We start from the raw sequence: 27,285 nt of genomic DNA, 5'->3' as shown, positions 1-27,285 counted from the left end.
TATATCTACAGATTGCCAAATGCCTACAATCAGAGAAAATACAACAATTTTACAGAGCAAAAATATAATCTTGAATATGAAGCCATTTCTTCTAAAAAATAGAAACATTTCATAGTTTGATCTGTATGAGAATAATCTGAAGAAAATATTTAGGTTCTAAATCTTTAAAAGTCATTAAGGATGATGGTATAAGTCTTTAGCTGCCACCTAATGAGGAGAAATGAGTTATAGTAAATTAATAATAATTAAATTTTTGAAGGTTGAAGAGATGACTCAGAGGTTAAGAGTATTTACAGCTCTTGCAGAGGATTCAAGTTTGGCTTCTAGCACATGGTGGTTCACAACCATCCTTAACTTCAGTTCCAAGGGATCCTACCTACTCTTCTGGCCTCTGTAGGCACCAGGCATGCACTGATGTACATACATTTATGATAGCAAAACAGTAGTTCATAAAATGATATAAACTTTTTAGAACATCTTTGAGACTTCTACTTTGAAATTTGGACCACATAAAATAGCCTGCCTGTTATCTGGATAGGCTGACTACCTTCAAATGGCTTTTCCAGAAGTCAACTTGGAAAAGGCCTGTTTCTAGTACAAACATCAACATAAAGCAGCAAGAAGCATGAAAATTATATAACATGACCAAAAGAAGACAATAATCTCTTATTATCTGACTCCAAAGAAATGTAAACATACAAACTGTCTGACAAATATTTCAAAACAAATTTTCATAATACACAGAAAACTAACTCTATTCCACATGAAAGGTAATATTCAAAATTACAAATTTAACAGAGAAATTCAGTTTATAAGATTAAGAAATCTGGAACTTAAATGTAGTGAATGAGATGAAAAATATAACAATGTAAAGCAGAACAAATCAACTAGAAAAAATCTCAAAGACAGAAACTAAAATATGCAATCCTAAGAACAAATAATGAAAAAGAACAAAGAAAACTTATTGGATATGTGGAACAGGGCTAAAAGAAAATACTCAAATTTATAGGGAGTTTGTGAGAATAAAGAAGGACAATTTGGAGGTAAAAAGTTTACATAAAAAAATAAGAGTAGGAGGAATAGAGAAATGGTTCAGCTCTGAAGAGCACACATTCCAGAGGACCTATTCCAGAGGACCCAAGTTTGATTCTCAGCACCCACATTAGATGGCTCACAACCACCTGTAACTCCAGTTTCAGGGGAATCCCACACCTCTGGCCTCTGCAGGCAAAATGCACTCAAGTACACATATCTACCCACAACTACCACCACATACACATCATTAAAAATAAATCAACATTTTTTTTTAGAAAGCAAGACTCAAGAAGTCATTGGAGAGAGAATATTTTTTTAAATAGTAAAAAAAATAAAACCTCTAAATCTTGGGAAATATAAAAATATTCAAGTACAAGAAAGTCTGGGGACTCCAATGAGATTCAACCCAAACAAGATGCCATCAAGACCTGTTGCAAGCAAACAACCAAACAGCAAATACAAAAGGAGGATCATTAAACAGCAAAAGAAAACAATATATAAGGAACCTTCAACAGCAAACATCACATTTCAGCTGATACTTTATAGGTGAGGAAAAATGGCATGATACATTCAGTGATATAGAAAACAACTGCAACTGAGATACTTTATTCAGCAATGCTGTCTCTTCAAAGCAAAATGCAAAGACTGTCCCAGACAAACAGAAACAAACAGAAACAATACTATCAATCCTATCTTATGAAAAATGCCAAAGGGTGTCAGGCATGATGCCATAGTAAACCCATAACTAGCACTTGGGAGGTACCGGTAAGAGAATCAGGAGCTTAAGGTCAAACTTGGCTATACAGTAAGTTTGAGAACATTGTGTCTTGAGATCCTGTATCAAAAAGAACTAATTAGTAACAAAGAGACACAAAAAACTATAACACTCCAATAAAAGTGATAAAAGTGCACAAATTCAGATTAGTCTAATACTATAATTCATGGTATGTAACTCACTTATATCATCACTATAGATTTGTGTGTGTGTGTGTGTGTGTGTGTGTGTGTGTGTGTGTGTGTGCATGCATGTAAGTGCACATTTATGGGAGATGGTACACATATAAGGAACTAATGTCAGGGAAAGTTCTATTACAAAGATGTTCTTACAAAATGTTCTATTTTGGTCTCCCTGAGTAGATAGATGGTTAGGGGAAGAGGCTCAATATCCATTATAAGATTTAAAAACTGTGGGCTAGGAGTTAACTTAAAGATTACTTATAAACAAAACTTATAGCCACAAAGGTCCCTTACAAACATCTTCATATTGTTGTTGCAGTTCATCCAGAGTAAATATAATGTCCCCAATATCCACCGTGTGGTTACCTGTAATAGAAAGAGTAACTTAAAGTACTTCTATTTACTTTTGAACACACATATAGCTGCCAACCTGAACAGAATATGAATATGATTCAAAAGTGTATGCAGGTGGAATCAGAGAGCCAGCCATTATGAATTCTGAAGACTATCTGGAATTGTTCATTTATAATTCGATGCACAAGGAAGTATAAAATTAAGAGCACAGTTTTCCCTTTAATAAAAGTTTCTTTATCAAAGGAAACAATTTAAGTATCTAAACAATCAGATTAACATTTTATAAAATTTAATAGGATTTACTATAGATATTACTTCAAGTATTTACTCCTTTGTCTCAATTTCTAGAATGGAGACTGTGTATTTCAATTATTTTCCCCAATTTTTAGCAAAATATCTACTTCCTATCACTTAAAAATGATTTTTAATAAACAAAATATCCCAAAGGCTGTAAAGAACAGCACAAAGTCAGAGATGCTAGAAGCACATCTAAAGCGTCAGTGCCTCTATATGTGTAGCACAAGTGGGTGGTCCAAATCTTTGTTCCCTAAAGTCATTATCTCCCTTAAAATTTAAGCAAAACAGCCGAGACCCCACATACTATAAAAAAAAATCAGTATCTACCCAAATGCTGAAGGTTTCTGAGCAGTTTGTACTTCCATAGTCAAATTTTCTACTCCAAAGATTGTTTTGGCTTTGTTTTTGAGATAATATCTCAGGCTATAGCCCAAGCTGACTCGGAACTCATTGTATAGTCCATGCTGTCCTTAAACCACAGCAACCCTCTTGGTTATATCTTCCAAGTGCTGGGATCACAGACATGTGCCAGGCTCACAGGCATGGGCTAGGCTCACAAGCATGTGCCACCACACCCAGCTCCCATAGATTTTTGACCTCACATCAGTATCTATACACTGTCATCTCTCTACCTCAGGGAGAGCCAACACACAACCTATAGGCCTTTCTCCTTTAACCAATTATTTGTAATTAATGAGAAAAGCACAAAAAGCAATTATGCTACAGTTTGAGGTTGTGTGGATATTCTCTATCAATTGCTAGGTCGCTACCCCTCCACTTTTCCATCAGTCTTCTTATAGTACTGAGCCAGTACTCTGCACCAAATTCCTGTTATTTTCTCATTGGGAAACTTTAACTTGCTTCTCTGCTGAGGTTAGGAACCTCCCCATTGATTTTTAATTCTCAGCATCAAATATACCTTTAAGACGGTTTTCATGGGTTTGGGAGGTATGGAACTGGCAGAGTGTTTATCTAGCATGCCTGAGGCCCTGGGTTCAAACCCCAATACCCCCAGCACAGAGAGATTATTTTAATAGGTAAAAGACAAAGATCTTCTTTGTGATGTTGTGTGTGTTTGTTGTGTGTGTGTGTGGGGGGGTACATGTGTATGCAGATGAGCATGCCTGTGCATACATGTGTGGACATCAGAGGTTGACATTAGAATGTCTCCCTTTATTGCTCTCCACTTTATTTTGGGGGGACAAGACTTAAAGCTCACCATTTTTTTCTAGACTGACTGGCCAGCAAGTTCCCAAGATAAGCCTGTCTCCACATCCCTACCCACCATCACCGGGATTACAAGTACACGTGCCTGGCTTTTACATGGGTGTTGGGAATCCAAACTCAAGCCTTATGTTTAATAAAGTAAGCCCTTTCCCCACTGAGCCATCTCCCAAGCTCTAAGGACCTTCTTTAGAAGAAATTATTTTGTTTAAATTTTAGCCAACTTATTAACATGACAAAAAACACCTCATTGGTTGGAGGGGGTGGAACAAAAAGATCCTAATTATTAATTCAACACATATGTATTCGCAGTTATATGTGCTAGAAGCACCCTTCTAAATACTGAGGGTAAAATATTGAGCAACAGCATGGGACTGGGGAGAGGGCTCTGTGGGTAGAGTGCTTGCTGCAGGAAGCATGAAGGCCTGAGGTGAAACACCCTGCACCCGTGAAAGTCAGGCTGAGCAATGCACACCGGTGGGCCCAGAGCTGGAGGAGATGAAGACATGCAGATCCCCAGCCTCACCAGCCAGCTAGTTCAGCAAAATGACAAGCTGTAGGCTCAGTGAGAGACCTTTTCTCTAAGAACAATAAAAGGAAAGCCATAGAGGAAGATACCCAAATTCAACCTCTTGCTTAGACACATACACACATATGAAAAAAAAAAAAAAGCTTGATGAAAATGGACTTAATATTTGCACACTTAGTGCTTAGGTTTGAGACATAAATGTTACAAAAGCAATTTGGAACATAAATTCCACTGTAATGGTTGTGTGATATTTTATTTCTGTTCTGACAAAACCATAAACCAAACACGAGGGTCTGCGATAGTTTCACATATAACCTGTTGCTCCTGGTAAGGTATACACTAAAGACTATCAAATGATATGGCTTGAAACTTGTCTTTTAAAATCTCCACTTTTACGAACACTACTCACATCTACCATCCAAGAGCTCATCATAAATAATAACCTACAGTTCTGGGAGGCTGAAGCAGAAGGATTTCCACAAGTTCAAAGCCAGCCTAGGCTACAAAATGAGTTCTAGGCAGGTCTGAGTTGCAGAGAATGATCCTGCTTCAAAACCAAAAAGACCCGGGTCTTGAGAGATAACAGTTAAGAACACATGTTGCTCCTGCAAAAGACTAAAGTTCAGTTCCCAGCACCCACAACTGCTCACAACTGTCTGTAGCTCTGGTTCCAGGAGATATGATCCCTCTCCTAGCCTCTGTGGGAACCAGGCATGCGTGTGGTGCATATATCTATATGCAGGCAAAATGACTCAAATAAATTTTTTAAAATGTTAAACCAAACAAATAAATAACAAACCCATGGAACTATACATAGCTAGGTTCTATCTTCAAACCACTACAAAGTCACCCCTAGAAAATGACAAAAGCCAGTGGAGCCCACTTAAAAATATTATCTGATTTTTTTCTGCCATATTTATACAAACTGTTGTACCACCCTACACTGTCTCTCTCATTCTTCACCAGCACTTCACTCAGTTAACTCTACTGATCCTTCAGTATTTAGTTCAGACATCACCTTCTCTGCTAATCTCTCCCTGGTACTTCCAATGGCAACCTACAAACACCCCACTATAGGCATTTACCACAGAGCATTATAATCTATAATCATGGTCCTCTCCACAATAGAACTATTTTATCCATCTTTATTCTACCTATCATTACTCTAGGCACAGTAGATATTAAATAACTAAATAGCTTGTTGAAGGACTAAATCATTTAATCAGTCACTAACCAATCTATTATTGTAGGCTATCCTTTGGTCAAATGTTAGCATAATAAAGAACCTCTCATATAGCCTTACAATATTTTAAATCAAGCTATGTTGCATAGAGAATAATCAAACAGGATAGGGAATTTTAGTCAAAACTACATAATAAAATTGGGAATTCAAGATTTGTGTGTCTCCTCATTTCTGAAGTCAACACTCCTCCTTCCTGCTATAAGAAATGACCCATCTATAAAGACAGGAAGTGACCATTGAAAATGAGATGAAGCTGAATGTTTTAAGATTTGAATTTCTAATTTGTTTTTATTGTGTATGTGCATATGTATATATATATACACATACATGTGTGTGGTCAAGTATTCATGACAACAAGACAATAAGCACTTCACCAACTGCGCTCTTTCACCACCCCAATGTTAAGATGTTTGTTTTTAAGACAGAGTCTCACCATGTGACTATCTGTGGTTGGCCTGGAACTCACAGAAACCAGAATAGCCTCTGACTCATAGAAGTCTGCCTACCTCTGCCTCCCAAGAGCTGTAATTAAAAGTGTTATGATGCCATACCTGGCAATGCTGAAATTTTTAAAGTTCATTTTATTCTTAACTTTGGGGGAATATACCAAAATAGAATAATTTTAGAATTTTCTCATGCGTTTTATACACTAATTTTTACTACTGATATCTATAAGCAGTACCAGTAGCAAAGGGTAAAATCAAAAGAGAAACGAAGACATGGAGGCAAATAATGTGTAGCAGAACTAATCAGCAAAATTCAAATAACTCACTGTCCATGTAAGAGTGATTTATTATGTCCTTGAGTGTCTCAGGGTTTACTGGAATAGCCATGTTATCCAAAAAAGCAGCCACTTCATCAACGGCTACACGACCATCTTTCATCTTAGAAAAAGTCTTCAAGACATTTTGAAATTCTGGAGGGAAAAAAATGAACAAAAATGGTTGAGCTGTGAAAATCCACAGCTTTTCAGGGAGAACAGCCTGATTCTGTACCAATAACCCAATAAGGAAAAAGGAACCCAGACACATAGTTTTCACTGTGACATTTCACACATACACAATATGTCAACCGTAATCACCTGCCTTACCCTTCCCTTGTTCCCTTCCCCAGAGTGTTCTGAACACTCTTACCAATCAATCCCTTCCCCTTCTACCTCCAGGTCTTTTGTTGCTACTGTTAAACCAATGAGTTTAATTATGGGTATGGGACATGGGCTACAGCACTGAGGAAAATGGGGAGCGATCTCCTGATTCCCATTAATGTGCTCTGTTGTTTTGTTTTTTTGTTTTGTTTTGTTTTTTAGATTCTATTAGATCTAGGTCCTCTGATTCTCCCATGTTACTAACTGGTAACTCATTTGCCTTGACAAAACATTTGTATTATATATACATGTATTTGTGGGCATATATGTTAATAGTGGTATATTAAAAGCATTCTAACTGGGTGTGGTGGCACATGCTTATAATAACTCCAGTTCTTAGGAGGTAGAGACAGGACAATCAAGAATTCACAGCTAGCCTCAGCTACATAGCAAATTCAAAGTCAGTCTGAGTGACATGAAACCCTGTCTCAAAATAGAACAAGAATATTCTAAAGTCAATATTAAACTTGTAATAAGCTAGGAGGGGCTGAAGTTCTTTTAGGGTTCAATACATAGACATCTTATATCTAAATTTAAAAAATAAATATTATGTGTGTTGTTTTTAAAGAGAATAAAAGAAACTTGACTACTCTCAGAACATTTAAATTGTAAATGTAAAATAAATACAGGAAACCAAGATTTTGAAACCCAAGAAATAGAGACTCAAACGTAAGTGCTGGTTTAACAACTATGAAGTACTTAGGGGTCCACACGAATAAATCTACAGTCAGAAAAAAGGTCTTAAGTCAGATGGCAAGTAGACAAGGAAGCCCAACATCATGGGAATTTGAAGGAAATCTCAACAGGAAATAAAGAATCAAAAGGGAAAAACGAGCCAAGTATCTCACCTATTGCACTGTGACTACTGCACCTGTGACTATTGCATATGTGAATACTGCACCTGTGAATACTGCATATGTGTCTATTGCACTGTGACTACTGCACCTGTGAATACTGCATCTGTGACTATTGCATGTGTGACTACTGCATATGTGACTATTGCATATGTGACTATTGCATATGTGACTACTGTGACTATTGCACCTGTGACTACTGCACCTGTGACTATTGCATATGTGACTACTGCACCTGTGACTATTGCATATGTGACTACTGCACCTGTGACTATTGCATATGTGACTACTGCACCTGTGACTATTGCATATGTGACTACTGTGACTATTGCATATGTGACTACTGCACCTGTGACTATTGCATATGTGACTATTGCACCTGTGAATACTGCACGTGTGACTATTGCATATGTGACTATTGCACCTGTGAATACTGCACGTGTGACTACTGCACCTGTGAATACTGCACCTGTGACTATTGCACTGTGACTATTACATATGTGACTACTGCACCTGTGACTATTGCATATGTGAAGATTGCATGTATGACTATTGCACATGTAAATACTGCATGTGTGACTATTACACTGTGACTATTGCACTGTGACTACTGCACCTGTGACTATTGCATATGTGAATACTGCACCTGTGACTACTGCATGTGTGACTACTGCACCTGTGAATACTGCATATGTGACTATGGCACCTGTGACTACTGCACCTGTGACTATTGCATATGTGACTATTGCACTGTGACTACTGCACCTGTGACTACTGCACATGTGACTATTGCATATGTGACTACTGCAACTGTGAATACTGCATGTGTGACTATTGCACTGTGACTACTGCATATGTGACTACTGCATATGTGACTACTGCACTTGTGACTATTGCACATGTGAATACTGCATGTGTGACTATTGCACCTGTGGCTACTGCATATGTGAATATTGCATGTGTGACTATTGCACTGTGACTACTGCACATGTGAATACTGCATGTGTGACTATTGCACCTGTGGCTACTGCATATGTGACTATTGCACTGTGACTATGGCACCTGTGGATACTGCATGTGTGACTATGGCACCTGTGGCTACTGCACACATGACAGGTGTTTAATGACATTATGTGGGTGAATGAAAAACAAGAGTTTTGCTTGCTTTTCCGGGAATGAGAATACTTCTTCACTCATGTATTCTTGAGTCTAAAGAAACAGTATGGTTGACTTTAAAAACACACGATCCCAAGGACTGAGCTAAGAACTTGATCTTGCCCAATGAGTAAATGAGAAACACTAACAGTCTCAGATTTTTGGAGGTACTGTTTCTATAACTAACGTGAGTAATCCTTCCAATCACTTTATCATTTATTTGTAATGTGAAATAAGTAGTCAGGAAGTCAATAAGTATCTGAAGTTTTAGGAAGAAATTAGATTTTTGATAGAGTGGGGAAAGTACTGTCAATGGAGAAAAGTGAGACAAAATGGAAAACAAGCACACACAGTACAAAAACACGGATGCAAAAATGAAATCAACATGAATATAGGTTTATGGCTGGCTAGGGAAGGAGGTCCTTTCCAGAAAATAGTCAATAGAGGTGGCTCAGGGGGTAAAAATACGTGCCAGATGAGCATGCAAGTTAAATTTTAAAAATGAACTAGTCTAAGGGCTAGAGAGATGGTAAACAGTTTGAGGCAAAGTATGACGATCTGAGTTCTGATCCCCAGGACCCCCATAAAACCAGGCATGGTGTCGCATGTCTGTGATTCCTATCGTGAGATGGGGAAGAAGACAGGAGAGTCGCTGGATGCTCACAAACCAGCTAGGCCGGTGTCCAGAGCAGGAAGAACAAAGAGGCCCTGTCTCAAATAAGGCAAAAAGCTAGGATCAGCACTCAAGGTGTCCTCTGACCTCCATACACACACTGTGACATGTGCACACCTATATATACACATGAACATATATGTATACATACATAAAAAATAAAATAATTCATCTAATGGTTATTTAGCAGTTACATAAAGAGGACACAGGAGTTTGGCAATAGAAAGTCATAATGCTGCAGCAGTGATCCAGGGATTGAATTAGGGTGTGTGTGTGTGTGTGTGTGTGTGTGTGTGTGTGTGTGTGTGCGTGCGCGCGCACGCGTGCGTGCATGTGTGTGATCCAGGGATTGAATTAGGTTGTCAGGATTGAGTAGCAAGTGTTTTTACCCAGAAAGCCATCTTGCTGGCCCTAATCTAAGTCTTTTATGAAAAAAAAAAAAAAAACAGGGGATGAAGGTGGCTCAGCCCTTGAGAGGGCTTGCCGTTCTTTCTGAGGACCAGAATTTGGTTCCTGGGACCTTTATCAGACGGCTTATAACAACCAGGTCCGTGGTATCTGATGCTCTCCTCTGACCTCCATGGATACCTTCACACACATGGAATACACACACACGCACACACACACAGAGAGAGAGAGAGAGAGAGAGAGAGAGAGAGAGAGAGAGAGAGAAAACAATCTTTATAAATACTCATGTCTAATTTGCCTCTACTAGACTATGGAGTAAAAGGAAATGAGATTCTAAAAACATAATAAAACCAGTTACTATCAAAACCATTCTCTTCTATACTTTTGATATTATTTTTACCTGGATCCTGAGAGGCCAATTGAGAAGTATCATTCCTGGCCTTAAGGAAACCTGTGAAATCCAGTATTCCATTAACTATAAAAAATGGTTCAGAAACAAGAAAAAAAGAAGTCCATCAGTAAACTTATTAAGCTGAAAATGTAGGTATAATTAACTGATGTCAGAATATAATAGTTTGTATGCAAAAGCAGTCACATTTTTACATTGTGTGGAGAATATATATGGAGATGGAGAGATGGAGAGAGGAGAGAGAGAGAGAGAGAGAGAGAGAGAGAGAGAGAGAGAGAGAGAGAGAGAGAACTTACCAGGAAAAAGTTTGAATGCCATATTAAATAATAAACAGTATTATGGTGGTATTTTATTTGTACTGAAATGTGATTTTCATTGTATGTTAATAAATAAAGTTGCCTGGGGGTCAGAGCTATTAGAGCCATAGAAAGAGCGTGGCAGTGGTGGCGCACGCCTTTAATCCCATAGATCTCTGTGTTCAGGGATACATCCAGCATTGGAGACATACGCCTTTAAGACCTGGAAGGCTGTACTTACAGGCAGTGACGAGGCAGTCATGTGTTTGGATTTACAACCAATGAGAAGGCAGAACAGAAAGACTATATTAAAGACAAACACACAGGAAGTAGCTCTCTTTTGGGGAGGTAGGACCACCGCAGGAAGGGTAAGGTTTTAGCTCTTAGCTCTGACCTCTCGGCTTTCTCTTTTACATTGGTTCTGTGTTTCTTATTTAATAAGACAGTTGGTTACATCTACACAGTATGTGTTTCGGTAATAATAAGAATGACATGGACTAGGATTATCAGTACTTTCCTGGTCTTTACTCATGATTTCATCAAATGTATATTTGTAATTATGCGTGTGTGTGTGTGTGTGTGTGTGTGTGTGTGTGTGTGTGTGTGTGTGTCTGTGTGTCTGTCTGTCTGTGGGGGTGGGGAGGGTATCCGCCTGTGAGTGTAAGTTCCTGCAGAGGCCAGAAGAGGGCATCAGACCTCCCGGAGCAGAAGTTACTGATGGTTACAAGCCACCAAACATGGAGGCTGGGAACCAAACTCTGACCCTCCACAAGAAGAGTAAACATTCATAACTGCTGAGCCATCTTGCTAGCCCCCCAAAATCACACACACACACACACACACACACACACACACACACACACAAAGCACTCTAGCTTCTGCATTACATATTCAGAAATGAAAGTAAAAACAAAGGGTATACAAGCATAAGTGTATTTTTCTTCAACAATTTTTCCTCCTCTGGACTTTCAACACAAGGTCTCAGGAAACCCAGGCTGCCCTAGAACTCATTATGTAGCAAAGGATAACCTTAAATTCCTGATTCTCCTATTTTGACCTTCCAAGCACTGGGATTAAAGGTGTTTACCACCACACCTGGCTTCTCTGACTCTCTCTCTCTCTCTCTCTCTCTCTCTCTGACATCAATCAATGTAAGCTAGGCTAAAGTAAATGACAACCATTTATAATCACAAAGATATGGTGTGCTTTTCTTAACTCCTAAAAATTGTGAACTATATAATCAGGCATAAAATGCTGACATACTGGTGTGTATACTACCTGACTATAAAACATTAGTAACCTTTCCCATCATCTACTTTTTCAAGTATATCAAAACCTTCAAAACATAATTTGACATAAACTATCTTCCCACCATCAATTTTGAAAATTATAATGAGATCAAATTTAAAAGTTACGCATATCTCCAGGTGGTGGTGGCGCACACTTTTAATCCCAGCACTTGGCAAGCAGAGGCAGGTGGATCTCTGTGAGGTCGAGACCAGCCTCATCTACAAAGTGAGTTCCAGGACAGCCAGAACTACATAGAGAAATTCTGTCTTGAGAAAAAAAAAAAGTTGCACACATCAGGAAATGTATCATGGCAGACTTGGAAAGAACCCCCACACTCATCAGTGAGATAGTGGTGTTGTAGCCGGCATCTTTCCGGAATAAGCATTCCAACACCAATGAGAGTGAAGAGAGGCATGTCACTGGTGTCACCAGTGGACCAACACCAATCAGGAACTACCCTGGCTTCCACTTTCGTCACATCGGAATGCTTATTCCAGGTTCAGGCAACAGAAAGACAAAATATGATGTATTCACACAGGATAATAGCACACAAATTATTGAGCAAACAAGAGGTAGCATACAAAAATACAAAAGGAATCTAGTTTATATAATATTAATATAAAGATTATAGGTATCATGACAAACTTTGTAAAAAAAAATTTTTAATAGACACAATGTTTTAAATTTTTTAAAAACATATCCCATAACAATGAAAATATATTAAAGGGGAATAAAGCGCATATAACTCAGTACTTTCCTTAAACTGAAGAAACTAGAAAATGGGCTGATTCATGAACTTTATGGATAGATGCAAATTTTATCAAGGTCTTAGGTCTCATCTGGAGAGACTGGGTTGGGTACTTATTTCATTGTTAATATAGCATTACTATTAAAAAATAAAGCAGCTCACTCCTAGTCCAATGATGAGACTGTACCATAATCCAATGTAGTAATCAATCCAATTATAGTCACCTGAAGTATAACCCTTTAATAGCATTGTAAATAATGTTTTCAAAACATAATAAAAAATTGTGTCTTGTAAATATTTGACATTTAGCCTTTCCATCGCCTGTAATTAATCTACTAAACATAACTTACATTTACGTGTGCAAGACCTTGAGAGGAAACTCACCGTCAATGTCAACAGTCTTCAGAACCTGTCGCATTTCGGAGTCACTCATGGAAATTTTCAAGTTGTGAAGGATCACTGGTAAGTCATTCACGTAAATCTTACCCTGTCGAACTTTACTAAAAATCATGCAGGCTTTGGGAAGTGCTGCATTGTGCATAACAAAACAATTAATTAAAATTAATATCCATCTTGATTACCCCACAATCTCACAAGAGGAAACAGTAATAATCACTAGCAGGAGAAAGAGAAGGACACTTTTGTTTACCCTTTAAACTCTAACTGTGACTTAGGTGTATCCAGAATATGGAACCTGTCCTCTGTGCTCCTGCAGCACTCAGGACATAACACAACCAGAACATTTTGTGTTCTTACTGCTTCTGAAGGCAAGAATTTTCCTTTTTCCTCTTTCAGGTGTTACTTTATAGATGTCCCCGCCTCAAAAAAAAAAAAATGTCTGTCGAATTGAATTCTATTTAGTTCAATGAAAACAATATTTAAGGAAACTATCCAATAGCCAGGAAAGCTGAGGTAAGATGATCAAAGTTCTGGGCCTGGCTGAGTTGCATAGTGAGTTCTAGGTCAACCTGGGCTACATAGTGAGACCCTGAGAGAGACAGGTGGGAAGGAGAAGGGAGGGAGAAAGAGGGAAAAGGGGGTAGGAGAGAGGATGAAAGGAAAATAAACTGAAAAAAAATAGTAACGTTAGGATGTTAATAAAAGGTTTATGGAGGGGAGGAGGTAAGTGAAAATGATGGGATACACACATAAAAAAAAAAACTATTTTAAGAAGCTTCTCTGAGCTGGAGAAGTGGCTCAGTGATTAAGAGCACTGGCCACGCAACCAGATGACTAGGGTTCATTGCCAGCACCCACGTGGCAGCTCAAAACTGTCTGTGACTCCAGTTCCCAGGACATCTGATGCCCCTTCTGACCTCCGTGAGCACTGCACACACATAGCACATAGACATACATGTAGGCCAAATACTCATACACTTAAAAAAAGAAGTAGATCGGGGAGAGGGAGGAGGAGGAAGCATAAGGAAAGGGAGGAGAAACTTCACACACAGAGCATAGCTATACTTAATGGTGGCCTTTTATCTCAGCACTTGAGAGGAAGAGGCCAGTGGATCTCTACGAATTCCAAGCCAGCCTGGTCTACATAATGAGTTCCAGGTCAGCTAGAGTTACACAGAGTTGTGTGACCCTGTCTCAAAACAAAACATATACATATATAAACATATACATGTATATAAGTATATGTACATATACATCTGACCCTGTAGAACCAGGAATAATAAATAAATATAAATGAAATGTAAAGGGATTTCTCTGTTGAACGGGAACCATTTCCAAACAGATCAAAGGGAATAATGTGAATGGAGTTTATAACTAAGCATAAAGGTAGAAAAAACAAGATGTTTAGGAAGATTCTTCACAATAGTTTTTATAACCTGTCTATAATCCTACGTCTGTTTTTTTTTTTTTTTTTTTTTTTTTTTTTTATGAAATCAGATGAACTGGGAATGATGGAGTATAGCTACAATCCCAGCACTTGGAAGGTGGTAGCAGAAGTTCAAAGCCATTCTCGGCCTCAATGTGAGTTTGAGGACAGTCTGGGCTACATGAACCCATTTCCAAAAAAATTTTTTTAAAAAACAGGATATCAATAAGATAGCCTCTCTACATCTGTGACCAGCAGTATTCACAGTTGCCAACACATAGAACAAACGACAAAAAGCACAGCCATCAAAAGGTGAATTAACTTTTAAGCATGGTACTTACACAGAGAATATCATTTACTTAGTCTTTTCAAAGAAAGAAGTATTGTAATATTCGGTGATTGGAACAAACTGGACGATGCTGTGTTTAGTGAAATAAACCAGTCACAGGGCAAATCATTCTACGTACACTAGTAACCTAACAGTCCAACCTAAGAAGCAAGGACTAGAGCTGTGGCTGTTAAGGACTGAGGGAGAGGAAAGAGGGGTCGCTCACCAATGGAGATAAAATTTCAATCGCGTATAATAAACTCCAGAGGTCTGTACAATATTATACCCATAAATAACAATACTGCGTAGTACACTTAAAAATATGTTAAGGAGGTAGTTCTCATGTTAAATGTTCCTGAAATTTAGAAAGAAGTAGTAAGTAAAATGTTTACTTTTTTTTTTTTTTTTTTTTTTTTTGGTTTTTTCGAGACAGGGTTTCTCTGTGTAGCTTTGCGCCTTTCCTGGAGCTCACTTGGTAGCCCAGGCTGGCCTCGAACTCACAGAGATCCGCCTGGCTCTGCCTCCCGAGTGCTGGGATTAAAGGCGTGCGCCACCAACGCCCGGCATACTTTTATAGATTTTTTAGAGAAGCAAATCATGTGTGCGTGCACATGTACAAGTGTGTGGAGGTCAGAGGTCAACCTCACTGTCATTCCTCATGAGTCATCTGCTTGTCTCTCCTTGAGACAGTCTCTCACCAGGACCTGCTTGCCAGCTAGGCTAGGCTGATTGGCCACTAAGCTCCAGGGATCTGCCTGTCTCTGCCTGCCAAGGGCTGGGATTACAAGGGTGCACCTTTTTTATGTAAATGCTGGGATTGACTCATGTTCTCCTGGTAGCATGGTAAGGATTTTACCAACTGAGCTCTCAGAGAGAATTGTAGCCCTAAGACAGAAGCAAATCTTAATTAAATTAAATTAATTAAATATATTGAAAGTATGGCATAGACCTCAAAGGATACACAAGAAAATCTGGTCAAAAGTTAAAAGGAATGCCAAGCATGCAGAAGAGTGTCAAGTCTGGGTCCAGCATGGCCTGCACAGACTCTATCAGAAAGGATGGGAGGGTGGGAGGGAGGGAGGGAGGGAGGGAGGGAGGGAGGGTAGGAGGGAGGGAGGAAGGGAGGGAGGGAATATAAATTCTAGAATGTATTACCACTTAATTCTTGGAATTTTAGGGATCCTTCAGGCATTTGTTCATATAATGTCATGTAAAGGTTAGAAATTGGCTCCTTCCTCCTGTCAGAGAAAGGGCCACATTAGAAAACAGCAAAGGACATTTATAAAAGCCCCACAGAAAGATATTAGCAAACCTATAAATAACCTGAAATCATAAGAATTTTTATTTTTGCCTGGTTTTATTTTGGTGAAACGCAGTCTCGCCAAGTTGCCCAGGCTTCATCAACCTCATCACAAAGCCAGGCTGGCCTTGAACTCCTGCTGATCCTCCTGCCTTAACCTCACAAGCGCTGGGACTATGGCCCTGTGCTATACAAGTCTCAACCAAGAGAACCTCTGTTAAAGAGCCCCCTGGTGGTGAGAGTTGTTATCTTCACCCCCAAACTCTTCCTTTGTTTCTTTCTGTGTCTCTGCAGGGAGCAGAATCTAACCTTGTCACCACCCTGACTCACTAGCCTCTGCCTCAGGTCCAGTTTTTCCTGCTCTTAACACAAGTTACAGTAATTCTTCAAAGAAAGGTATTATGTGACAAAAACATCTTTAAATAGGAAAAAAAGAAAGAAATTCCAGATTCCATCAGCACCTATAAATAAAATATCTGGGGAAAAGGATTCATCTGGTATTACTGTAAAATGTAAATAACTAAAATCATAATTATGAGTGTTGGAAGAAAGCTTAAGAGTCCATACAATACAAGATTCTTGTATAGAAATGGAAAGTGAGGGGCTGAACAGATGGCTCCGTGGTTAAGAGCACCTGCTGCTCTTTCAGAGAACCTGTCTGGGGTCCAGCACCCCCAGCTGGTGGCTCACAGCCACCTGTGACTCCCTCTTCTGCCCTCACAGGCACTCACATAGATGTGCACAAACACACACATGGAGCCAGTGCATACCTTTAATTCCAGCACTCATGAGGCAGAGACAGGGGGATCTCTTAGTTTGAGGCCAGCCTGGTCTACAAAAGGCCAGCCAGAGCTATACCATATGGCCCTCTCTTCAAAAAAATGGAAAGTAGAGCCCAAGATGCAGCATGAATTTTATAAACACTAAAATAGGGTGTGAGGCCAATTAGGACACGATCTAAGTCTCCAATCCCACATATAGTGTTCCTACCTCTGCCTGAGTCTTTGCATTTAAACAAATTATTGCTGTTCTGTATACGGAAGAGATACATAATTGCAGAGAAAATCTCCAAATCCAACCCCACATTAAAATCAGAACACAGTGATTTGAATACCGAGGAGTTGAGGAAGTTGTAGGGAGAGGAAGCAAAGTCTTGTGACTACCAAACTGGCAGGGCACCTTGTGTGAAGTGCTTTCTTTCCCAGTCATCTTCTCTCTTGACAGCTTCAGGCAGGGAGAGGCAATCTAGGGCCGAAAACAAGGATAGTGGCGCATGAGATGATCCTAGTAGTCCAGCATCCTTGAACAATAAGCCTCTTGAAAGATAATCATACCACAGTGTCTCACTTACCCACACTCCTGGTATAAAAGTCCTTTTGGTAATTCCATTCTATTCCACATGCACTAAAAACTTTTTAAAACTATATAATATTCTTTGGAAACACCATTTTTCTTAAGTTGATAACTAATTACCTTCTTTTAATTAACCGTAATAGATTTTATAGAACAGGGTAAACCTCTGGAGGCATCACAATCCCTGACTTCAAGCTCTACTATAGAGCTACAGTAATAAAAGCAGCTTGGTATTGGCATAAAAACCGACATACGGACCAATGGAATCGAACTGAAGACCCTGACATTAACCCACACACCTATGAACATATAATTTTTGACAAAGAAGCCAAAAGTGTACAATGAAAAAAAAGAAAGTATCTTCAACAAATGGTGCTGGCGTAACTGGATATCAACGTGTAGAAGGCTGCAAATAGATCTATATCTGTCACCGTGCACAAAACTAATTACCTTCTTTTAATTAACCGTAATAGATTTTATAGAACAGTGTAAACCTATGTCAAAGTAAGAATGTGACTCAGTTACCAGATAAGGCTCACATATAGACCTTAGCTATATATGCAAAATACCGTGGAGAACCAATGGTTATTCAAGTGATATAAGTAATTTTATTTTAGGTTATCCTTATGATTGGGTAAATTAGCCACTTAACCATAGCATGTATAAAGATGAGTCCAAAACGACAACCAACCAGGTAGATAGAAAAATACCACTTTAGAAAATGAAGACTCATTATATGTGTTTTCAATTCCATGGAACTTAGAGCTTTAAGGACTATGTAGAGAAAACTCAAGCCCCAGGAGACCTACAGGAGTTGGTACTGAGGTCCCATGTAAAACTGATGTCCTCAAAAGTAATGTTCTCTGTAAGAACCAGCTAGAACAAAACAGCAACAATAACAAAACTTAATCCCAGGAGTACACAGAATAAAGTGTGTACTCAACTCCAAGCTAGAGGGAAAAAGGAAAGAAAGAAAAACCCTCCTCCTAATTGATTATAACCACATCTCTAGGCATGTATGAATATTTAATTCAAATGCATTAGTCAAGAAAACTGGAACATTTTAATTAAAGTAATCCCAAATTTGCAAACTTTGTGAAATGCAAGGCAGAAACGGGTGCAAATTCTCTCTAAAAAAAAATATTTTGTAGCCAGACATAAGGATGGTGCATGGCTGTAATCGTAGCACTGGGAGACAGATGCAGGGGGATCAGCAAAACTTCAAGGCCCTCCTTATCTACACAGAAGGTTCCAGGGTAGCCAGGGCTACATCGTGAAACCCTGTCTCCAGAAAACTACATATCTTGGAGAAGTAGGAAATCACCACAAGTTCCTCAACAAATGTGGATCAACTACATGTGAATGAAAGGACACAGGTTCACACTGAGCAAGACAAGATTTGGGTGCCCCAAAGGCTTTATACACTGGATTCATCAGACACCTTCTTGAGATAACTATGGAAAGTGAGTGGAGTATGATATACAGATGGACTTTAAGGAACCACCAAACAAAACTTTTGGAAATAAAACAATCATTGAAATTAAAACCTCAATGGACAAGGTTAAACCTGTACCTTAAATTTAGCTGGATAAAGAAAAATAAATTAACTACAAAATAGGGAACAAAATAGGGAAATCAAAACAAGTGGGGAAAAAACATGAAGCAATGTAACTATGGGTAGTACTCCCCCAAAGGTCCACACATTGGAGACTTTTTGCCTGGGAGGAAATGGGGGGTTAGGGGGGCTGAGACACTGGGCCACGCTGCTGAAGGACTGCAGGAGCCTGGCATCTTCTACTGTTTATGAACAAGAGTTCACAAATAGAGCAATTGTTTAGCCTATGTCCCTGTCACAGCATGCTGCCTCACCAAGAGTGGACCACCAGCAGACCTGCTTGCTTTTGGACGGGCACTTCCAGAGCCACAACCAAAACAGAGCTTTTATCTTCACCAGCCGATTGCCTCAGATCATTTGTAACAGAAAGACAACAAATATAAATGTTACAGGACATAAAGAATGGAATGATATGGTCCAGTGCACATGAAGCAGAAGAACCAGAAGGATGGCAAAGAACTGGAGGAGAGGAAACATCCTGAAAGATGAGTTTGGGGCTAGCCTGGTGTACACAGGGCTCCAGAGACGGAAAAACCAAAAGGATGGCAGATTGAAGGTTTCCAGAATTGAAGGAAAGTGTTCATTCTCAGATTTAAGAAGCACAACAAATATCAAGACAGAGAAATGAGAAGAAATATGCACCAAAGGGCATGGCAGAGAATATAGTAAGTGCTATGTTGGTTCCACTTCACACCCTAATATCAGAAACCTGTGAGCATGACCTTATGTAGAGATAATCTCTGCAGATGTAATGAAATTAAGGATGTCAATAGGAGATGTCCAAGGACAGATGTGCTTGTCAGAATAAGAAAAGAGACTATGAGATCCAGACACAGGAAAGATGACCATGTGAAGAGCCATCTGAAGATGGGGGCAAACGTTTGAGATGCATGACACCAACCAAGGAACTCCTAGGGTCAGAGTTAAAACTGCAAAAAATAGTAACACACAACACAGTCATAAAAAAAAACAAACGTTTAAAATAATTAAATAGGGAAAAGTAAATCTAGTTTTCTGAAAGGATTTAATGCCTTATTTTTATAAAGAAAGGGAAGAAGAAAGTCAGATATGGTGGTGTGTACTGTTAGTACCAGCTGCTTAAGAGGCTGAGGCAGGAAAATCACTTGAGCCCACACAGTGAGAAGCCATTCACAACAAACAAACAAAGCAGAAATAGAGAGGTGATACCTTAGTTCCCTTCTTATTGCTATGATGAAATACTCTGAAAGAGCAACCTAAGGGAGCAAGGGTGTTTGAGCTCATAGCTCCTCAGCACAGTCCATGACATCAGGGAAGTCACAGCAGCGGCAAGAATTTGAGAAAACTGCTCACATCCACAATCAGGAACAGAGAGCAGTGAACGCATGCACACTTGCTCAACTTAATGTCTCCACTCTTACACAGAGCAGGATTTCCCACCTAAGGGATGGTAGCACCCACAGTGGACAGTTCTTCCCACCTCGATGTAGTCAAGATAATTCCCCCAAAGACAAACCCCAAAGCCCACCTCTGAGGTAATCTTATATTTTATCCAGTTAACAACTGGCACTAACTGTCGCAGGGATAAGGAAAGGAAAGGAGAAGGAAAAGGCAATATTTAAAATAGTAATGTTTCAACACTTGCACTAAAACATCAAGAATATTTGGGGGCTAAGGACAAAAAGGAAATTTTCAAGAAGTCTTAACTTACCTCAGTTCTTTTACTATGAAACTGTACTTGTAAACTTTTCTTTTTCTTGAATTTCTTTGATCCTGACAACTCAGTGGATTTTTCTTCTCTATACAGGAATAATGATGTTTCATATCTAAATGGCACAGAAATTAGAATAACTGCTAAGTTGTTTTTCTGGCTTTATCTTCCTTTCAACCTTTGATTATGGAAATTTCCAAATAATATGCTAATCTCCCCATGTACCATCACCCAGCTTAACTAATGGCTGACACTCCCTCATTACACCTTTTATTTCTGCTCCCATTCTTTATAAATTTGAAATCACAGTATTTATTTCATCTGCATATATTTCATCAGTATTGTTTCATCTGTAACAATTTTGATAAACATCTCTATAAGGTATATTTTCTTTTTAAAGACATTTAAGACATCACTAGGACACATAAAAATGGATGGACATTTCTTAATATTAACAAATGTAAAATCAGTGTTAAAGTGTCCAGTTGTCTGCTAAATATCATAAACTTCCAAATTCTGTATCAGGATGCAGTAAGTTCCCCGTGCTTGGTTGGGATGTATTTGAAATCTCTTTTCATCTACATAGCCTCTCCTTCTATTTATTATTCCTGCTGCTGTTGGGCCATTGTCCTGTAGATTCTCTACTATTACAGCTACTGGTAAATTTATTCCTCAGCAAAATTATGAAATAAGAGAAAATTTCATCATTTATCTACTTCCTTTCTTAGCGGATACCTTGCCCTTTTTGATACTATTTCCTCATTAAGTCCAGCCCTCCCAAATGCCTATCCTGAGATCCTTGTTCTTATCTTCCCCACCCCACCCCACCCCCCACCACACACACACACACACACACACACACACACACACACACACACACACACTCCTTGGAGCTGTCCTATGGTTAGTCACTTATACAGACCTCTGGCGTCAAAGGAAATGGCTTTCAACTATTTTGACTATGACTCATAGTCTAAAATATGCTTTCCATTAGGAAATAGAGACAGAAAAAGAAACCAAATATATAATAACAGAACCTATTTTACAAAATGCAGTCGTGTTTAAAAAAAAACACTCCAATGTCTTCAATTTAATTTTAATGTATTTCCTTACAAAAGAAAACTTGGTAGTGACCTCCTGAACTCATGTTATAACCCATTCATGGGCCACAGTTTAGAATCTGCTACTGCTTTGCCTCCCCACACCTAACCCCTATATCCTCAATGAGGTTGAGTCTTCCTGTTTTTGACTTACTCATGGCTCCCACTGAGCTACATAGGTTTGATCTTTCATATTTTTTAAAGTATGTGTTTTAAACTATGAATTCACTCCAACATTTTATGGAAAAGTGAATGGTCTGATAAAAATAATGAATAAAAACATTTGCCTTACATCCCATTCCTGAGGGGCATGTGTCTCCCAAGGCACAAGTATGTTCTGAATACTACTAATGCAAGTAAAGAGATACTTACACTATCTTCTGCTCCTTGCCAGAGATAATTGCCTTGCTCTTTGTTACTTTACAAATGTAAGTGGTGGTCAAAATGTTGTATTAAGTAAAATGGAAACACAAATTTATGGTAGAGAGACTTTAGTTCAATTGCTTCGCCATTGCAATATACAAGTGATTTCTAACTTCATTAATCCAGCAGACCAGAATTTAGTTGGTAGGAAAAAAAATGAGATAAACCCAAAACAATTTCTCAAAGTATTTCTTCTAATAAGCACTTTTTTCCTGCCTTTAAGAAATATTAAAATAATAAAATATAAAATATTATATTAAAATATAAAGACCTAGGTATACACAAAATGCCAGAATAAACCAGGCATAGTAGCAAATGTCTTTAATCCCAGCACCAAGGAGGCAATGGCAGGCAGATCTCTGTGAGTTCAAGGCCAGCCTGGTCTACAAAGTTCCAGGACAGCCATGGCTACAACGAGAAACCCTGTCTCAAAAAACCACAAACAAACAAACAAAAACAGAAATAAAGAAAAAATGACAGAACTTTTTTTAAGTAATAAAAGACAGCCACATAACACCGTATGTTTAAAAAAATAAAATAAAATAAAAAGAACTACAAGATTCAAATGATATAATTTCACAAACCCAAGCCCAGATGGAAGAGCCCTTCCATGTCCTTCTTAAATTCTCTTGAAGACAAACTTTCAGACCTATGAACCACTGCTCCCAACTAGCTGGACCTCTGCAACACCATTTAGACTGCTGTGTAGCTGCACCTGAAGTTAGAGGCTTAGCAACAGCTGTGCAACCGTTAAAACCATGTTCCTAAAAAAATTGACCACAAATATACACAATCCTACCGTTAGAACACATATGCTGCATGTCTGGATTTCTTAAACTTGCAAAAGGATAATTTCATAGTGTAAAATCAAAGTTTTTAACTTACATTTTTTTATACTCTGGGACTAAGCCTTTAGTGTCAGATGTATTCCTCTTCCCTGATGTTTTAGAAATTTTGCTGTATTTCTTGCTTTCAATGTTTCTTGATGATAAGTTAGTTGTGAAAGAATCAGAGTCATGAACTGATACATCGATGCTTTCTTCTGTCTGAGGATAATTAATAGTCACAATCATGCATATTCTTTCCCACATACATATCAGATATACCATTCAACTAAAGGGAGTTTGGTTTTAAAAGGATCTTATTCATTCAAACACTATTATTCTAAAGGAATACATATCCCTTAATATCTTGTGTAACTATAAAATGCACAGTATTCATGAATATATGTAGGTGCAAAATTTTATCATGTGTTTTCAAAACAATCGTTTTATCACAAAAAAAAAGAACTATTTTCAGATAAAAACCTAAGGCATGGTCCATGCAAGAAAAAAATTATAAATTACACTCCATTAAAATTAAAAGGCATGAGAAACACCATCAAGAGATTGAAAAGATAAGCCAGACACTAGGAGAAAGTTTGCAAAGGACACATTTGATAAGGAATTGCTATTCTAAATATACAAAGAACAGTGTGTGTTGCATGTATGTATGTATGCACATGTGTGTGCATGCAGATATATCCGTCCTTGTTGCACATGTGCAGGCCAATTTAGAAATGGGTAAAAAAATATGAAAGTGAAGACAAAAATAAATAGATCAACAAGCTATGCTCATAAATTGGAAGAACACATATTCTGTGTCTACACAAAGCAATCTATAGAGTTGATGAAATTATCAAAATTAAAATGTTACTTTTCACAGAAATATAAACAATCCTAAAATTTGTATAGAACCATAATGGGCTCTAAGTACCCAGAACAAGATGAAGCTGGGAGGGAGGTATGCTGAAGAGCCCTGGGAGAGCAGGAGGAAGGGAGTTGGGGCAGATACAACCAAGAGATAGTGCACACATGTATGAAATTTTCAAAGAATAAAAAATAGATTAAAAATACCAAAAAAAAAGAGGCTGACAGAATTCCAAGTGATTCTAGGTTCTGTCCAGTTGGCATCCCTAACCATCACAAATATCTGTTATCAAAAAGATTAATTGAACAAAATGTAGAAGAAAGGGAATACATGTATTATGATGGTATGTTGTGTAATATTAGTTTAGGATGTGTTATATTTGTTTCTGCTGTGGAATATTTGTTTGATGACACAAACAAAGAATGTGTTGCATTCTTTAATGTTGCATTTGTTTAACTCTGTAGAGCTGTGTTACTTTGCCTGTCTAAAACATCTGATTGGGCTATAAAAAACTGAACAGCCAATAGCAAGGCAGGAGAGACGAATAAGCAGGGCTGCCAGGCAAAGAGAAAAAATAGGAGAAATCTAGGCTCAAGAGAAGAGCAAGGAACAAGAAAAAGAGGAGAGGAGGACACCAGGGTCCAGCCACATAGCCAGCCATGGAATAAGAAGGAAAGAAAGATATGTAGAATAAAGAGAGGTAAAAAGCCCAGAGGCAAAACATAGTTAAAGAGAAATGGGATAATTTAAGTTAGAAAAGCAGGCTAGAAACAAGCCAAGCCAAGCTGAGGCTGGGCATTCATAAGTCAAAATAAGTCTCTATATATTCATTTGGGAGCTGGGTGGCAGGCCCCCAAAGAATTAAAAAAAGAACCAGCTGTATTTTGGCACCCCATGTTAGGCACCAAATGTTTTGCATTCAGTACAGTGGCTGCACCTTAAGCAACTGCTGTCCCAACCGACAATTCCAACTCTACAGCTCCCAGCATCAGCTCGGCCACAGAGGCCACAGCCAGGCTGGAATTCTGTTCCCTCAGGCCCCAGCTCCAGTATGCTGCTAAAGGGAACTTTATCTAAATCTCTATCCTTCTATAGAACTCAGGATTCAAAGGGTGAGGTGAAATCCTGCTAGCTCAGAGAGGCTGAATAGCAAGTAGCTAACCTTCTCTTCTTGCTTGCATCTCCCAAAAAAGGAGCGTCCTTCTGCTCAGCCCCCAGTAAGGAACCCTTGCTACACATGGTTCCTCCTACCACTTCCTGTCAGCTAGTTGCTGACTCAGCCTCCTGACCCCAGGTTAATTTTATTTAATCAAACAAATGTAACACATCTTTGCAACGTTAACAAAGGCAACAGAAACAAATGTAACACACCTTTACACAGTTAAAATAATATTCTACAACAATGATGGGTACATAAATTAATATAGCCAATTTGGAAAATAGTATAGATGTTCCTCAAATGTAACTGTCACATAATTACAGCAACTCAGAAAAACTAAAATCAAGATACTGAAAAGATATCAGCATTCCCATTTATTTCAACAGGACTCATAATAACCAAGATACAGAATCAACCTAAGTGTGTACCAATTGGCAAGTAAATAAAGGACATATATATATAGACACAGTACAATACCATACTGACTTAAATAGAAGTTCTGTCACTTGCAAAAGTATGAAGGGAACTTTAATGCTACATTAGATAAGTCAGGCATAGAGAGATAAATAATGCCAGATCTTAGTTATACGTGAAATTCAAAATGTTGGTCTCACAAAAATGTAGGAGAAAAGTGCTTATCAAGAGGCGTGTCAGGCAACCGGAGAGATGGCTCAGCAGTTAGGTGTGGACACTGCTCTTGCAGAGACCCAAGTTCAGTTCCCAGCACTCATATCAGTAGGTTCTCAGCTGTCTACAACTAAAGCTCCAAGGTAGCCAATGCCATCTTCTGGCCTCTGCAGACACCTGCACTCATGTACATGTAAACACCCCCCACATACACACACATTAAAAGTGAATTTTTTTAAAGATGCTGATAGCTCACTATACCCATAGTGCCTCTGGGTAGCACTAACTGAACTTAGCAGGTTATTAAAAAACAAAACCGACATGAAGTTAGGAAGGAGACATGTTGAGAGAGTCGAGGGGGAGTTGGGAGGAAGGGCATGGTAGCTATAACTATAACTAAGATACAGTGTATGCATGTATGAAATTCTCAAACAGAAACAGACTGATATGAAGGAGGAAGGATGGAGAAGGGGAAGATAAGGATCAAAGGGAACAAAGCTTCAGTTAAACTGAAGGAATGTTTTAATACTCTAATGCACTGACTGCATGGTGACTATTCCTGTAATAATATAGAATACCAGCAATTGCCATGACTGTCGGTTGCCACCAGAACTAGCTGGTAAGACTATTGCTAAAGACACCACCCACCCAGGAAAACCAAGCCGAAACTCGGCTGGACGTTCCCTCGTTGCTGCTAGAAGCTGCTCTGCAGGCTGCTGGGAGAGAATTGTCAACAACTGTCTTACTTACTGTGTGTAACAATATTGACTGGCCACACAGTGAGCCCACAGGTAAATAATGGCACACTAACTGGGGGATAATCAACTGCTTTCTCACTGGATCTGATGCCTGCTCCACAAAAGGGGATTCACGGGTATAACTGCAAGCCTGGTCAAAAGCCAGGAGGGGCATAAGCCCGAGTGGGGAAGCTGCTTCACTAAACGGACATGATGTGCCTGTCCAGCTGCTTTCTAACTAACTGTGTTTATGCCCACAGGAAAGTGCGATTAGCTTTGACAAGAAAAGCTTCTGTTCACAGTTGTCCCTGGTGACCATAACTACTCGTAATATAAATATAGCTAGTCAAAATATAAATAACTAGTCAAACTACAAATGACTATGGGATGCTACAGTGCTCTGAACGAGAACGACGACCCTCATGGGCTCTTATATTTGTGTGCTTAGTCCCCAGGTGATGAACTGTTTCAGGAGGATCAGGAGGTGTGGCCTGGTTAGAGCAGGTGTGTCCTTGTTTGGAGGAGGTGTGTCACTGGGAGTGGACTTTGAGGCTCCAAAAGCCCACACCAGGTCCAGTGTCTGTCTGTCTGTCTGTCTGTGTGTCTCTCTCTCTCCCCCTCCCTCTCTTTCCCCCCCCCCCCCGCACCCCCCCCCCCCGCCCCACGCTATCTGTGGATCAGCATGTAAAGTTCTCAGCTACTGCTCAGTGCCATGCCTGTCTGCCTCCCATCACGATGATAATGAATTAACCCTCCGAAACCGTAAGCAAGCCCCCAATTAAATGCCTGCTTTGGTAAGAGTTGCCTTGGTCATGGTGTCTCT

The 27,285-nt window shown here is 39.0% G+C and overlaps 1 protein-coding gene across 1 annotated transcript in view; it reads right to left on the bottom strand.

Annotated features, from left to right (window-relative positions):
• The window catches only part of Efcab3 (EF-hand calcium binding domain 3), a 419,664-nt gene that overhangs the window by 389,228 nt on the left and 3,151 nt on the right, over positions 1-27,285 (bottom strand). Inside the window, exons 3-10 of the mRNA XM_076543522.1 lie at positions 23,136-23,296; positions 20,728-20,842; positions 17,184-17,314; positions 15,925-16,007; positions 13,001-13,144; positions 10,274-10,348; positions 6,412-6,555; positions 2,287-2,358 (exon numbers count right to left, since the gene is read on the bottom strand). Of these exons, the coding sequence (XP_076399637.1) occupies positions 2,287-2,358; positions 6,412-6,555; positions 10,274-10,348; positions 13,001-13,144; positions 15,925-16,007; positions 17,184-17,314; positions 20,728-20,842; positions 23,136-23,296 (925 nt within the window). The remainder of the gene's footprint in view (positions 1-2,286; positions 2,359-6,411; positions 6,556-10,273; positions 10,349-13,000; positions 13,145-15,924; positions 16,008-17,183; positions 17,315-20,727; positions 20,843-23,135; positions 23,297-27,285) is intronic.

This window comes from Peromyscus maniculatus, chromosome 8, assembly GCF_049852395.1.
Source record: "Peromyscus maniculatus bairdii isolate BWxNUB_F1_BW_parent chromosome 8, HU_Pman_BW_mat_3.1, whole genome shotgun sequence".
Lineage (NCBI taxonomy): Eukaryota > Metazoa > Chordata > Mammalia > Rodentia > Cricetidae > Peromyscus > Peromyscus maniculatus.
This window is presented reverse-complemented; position numbering and strand designations above follow the sequence as displayed.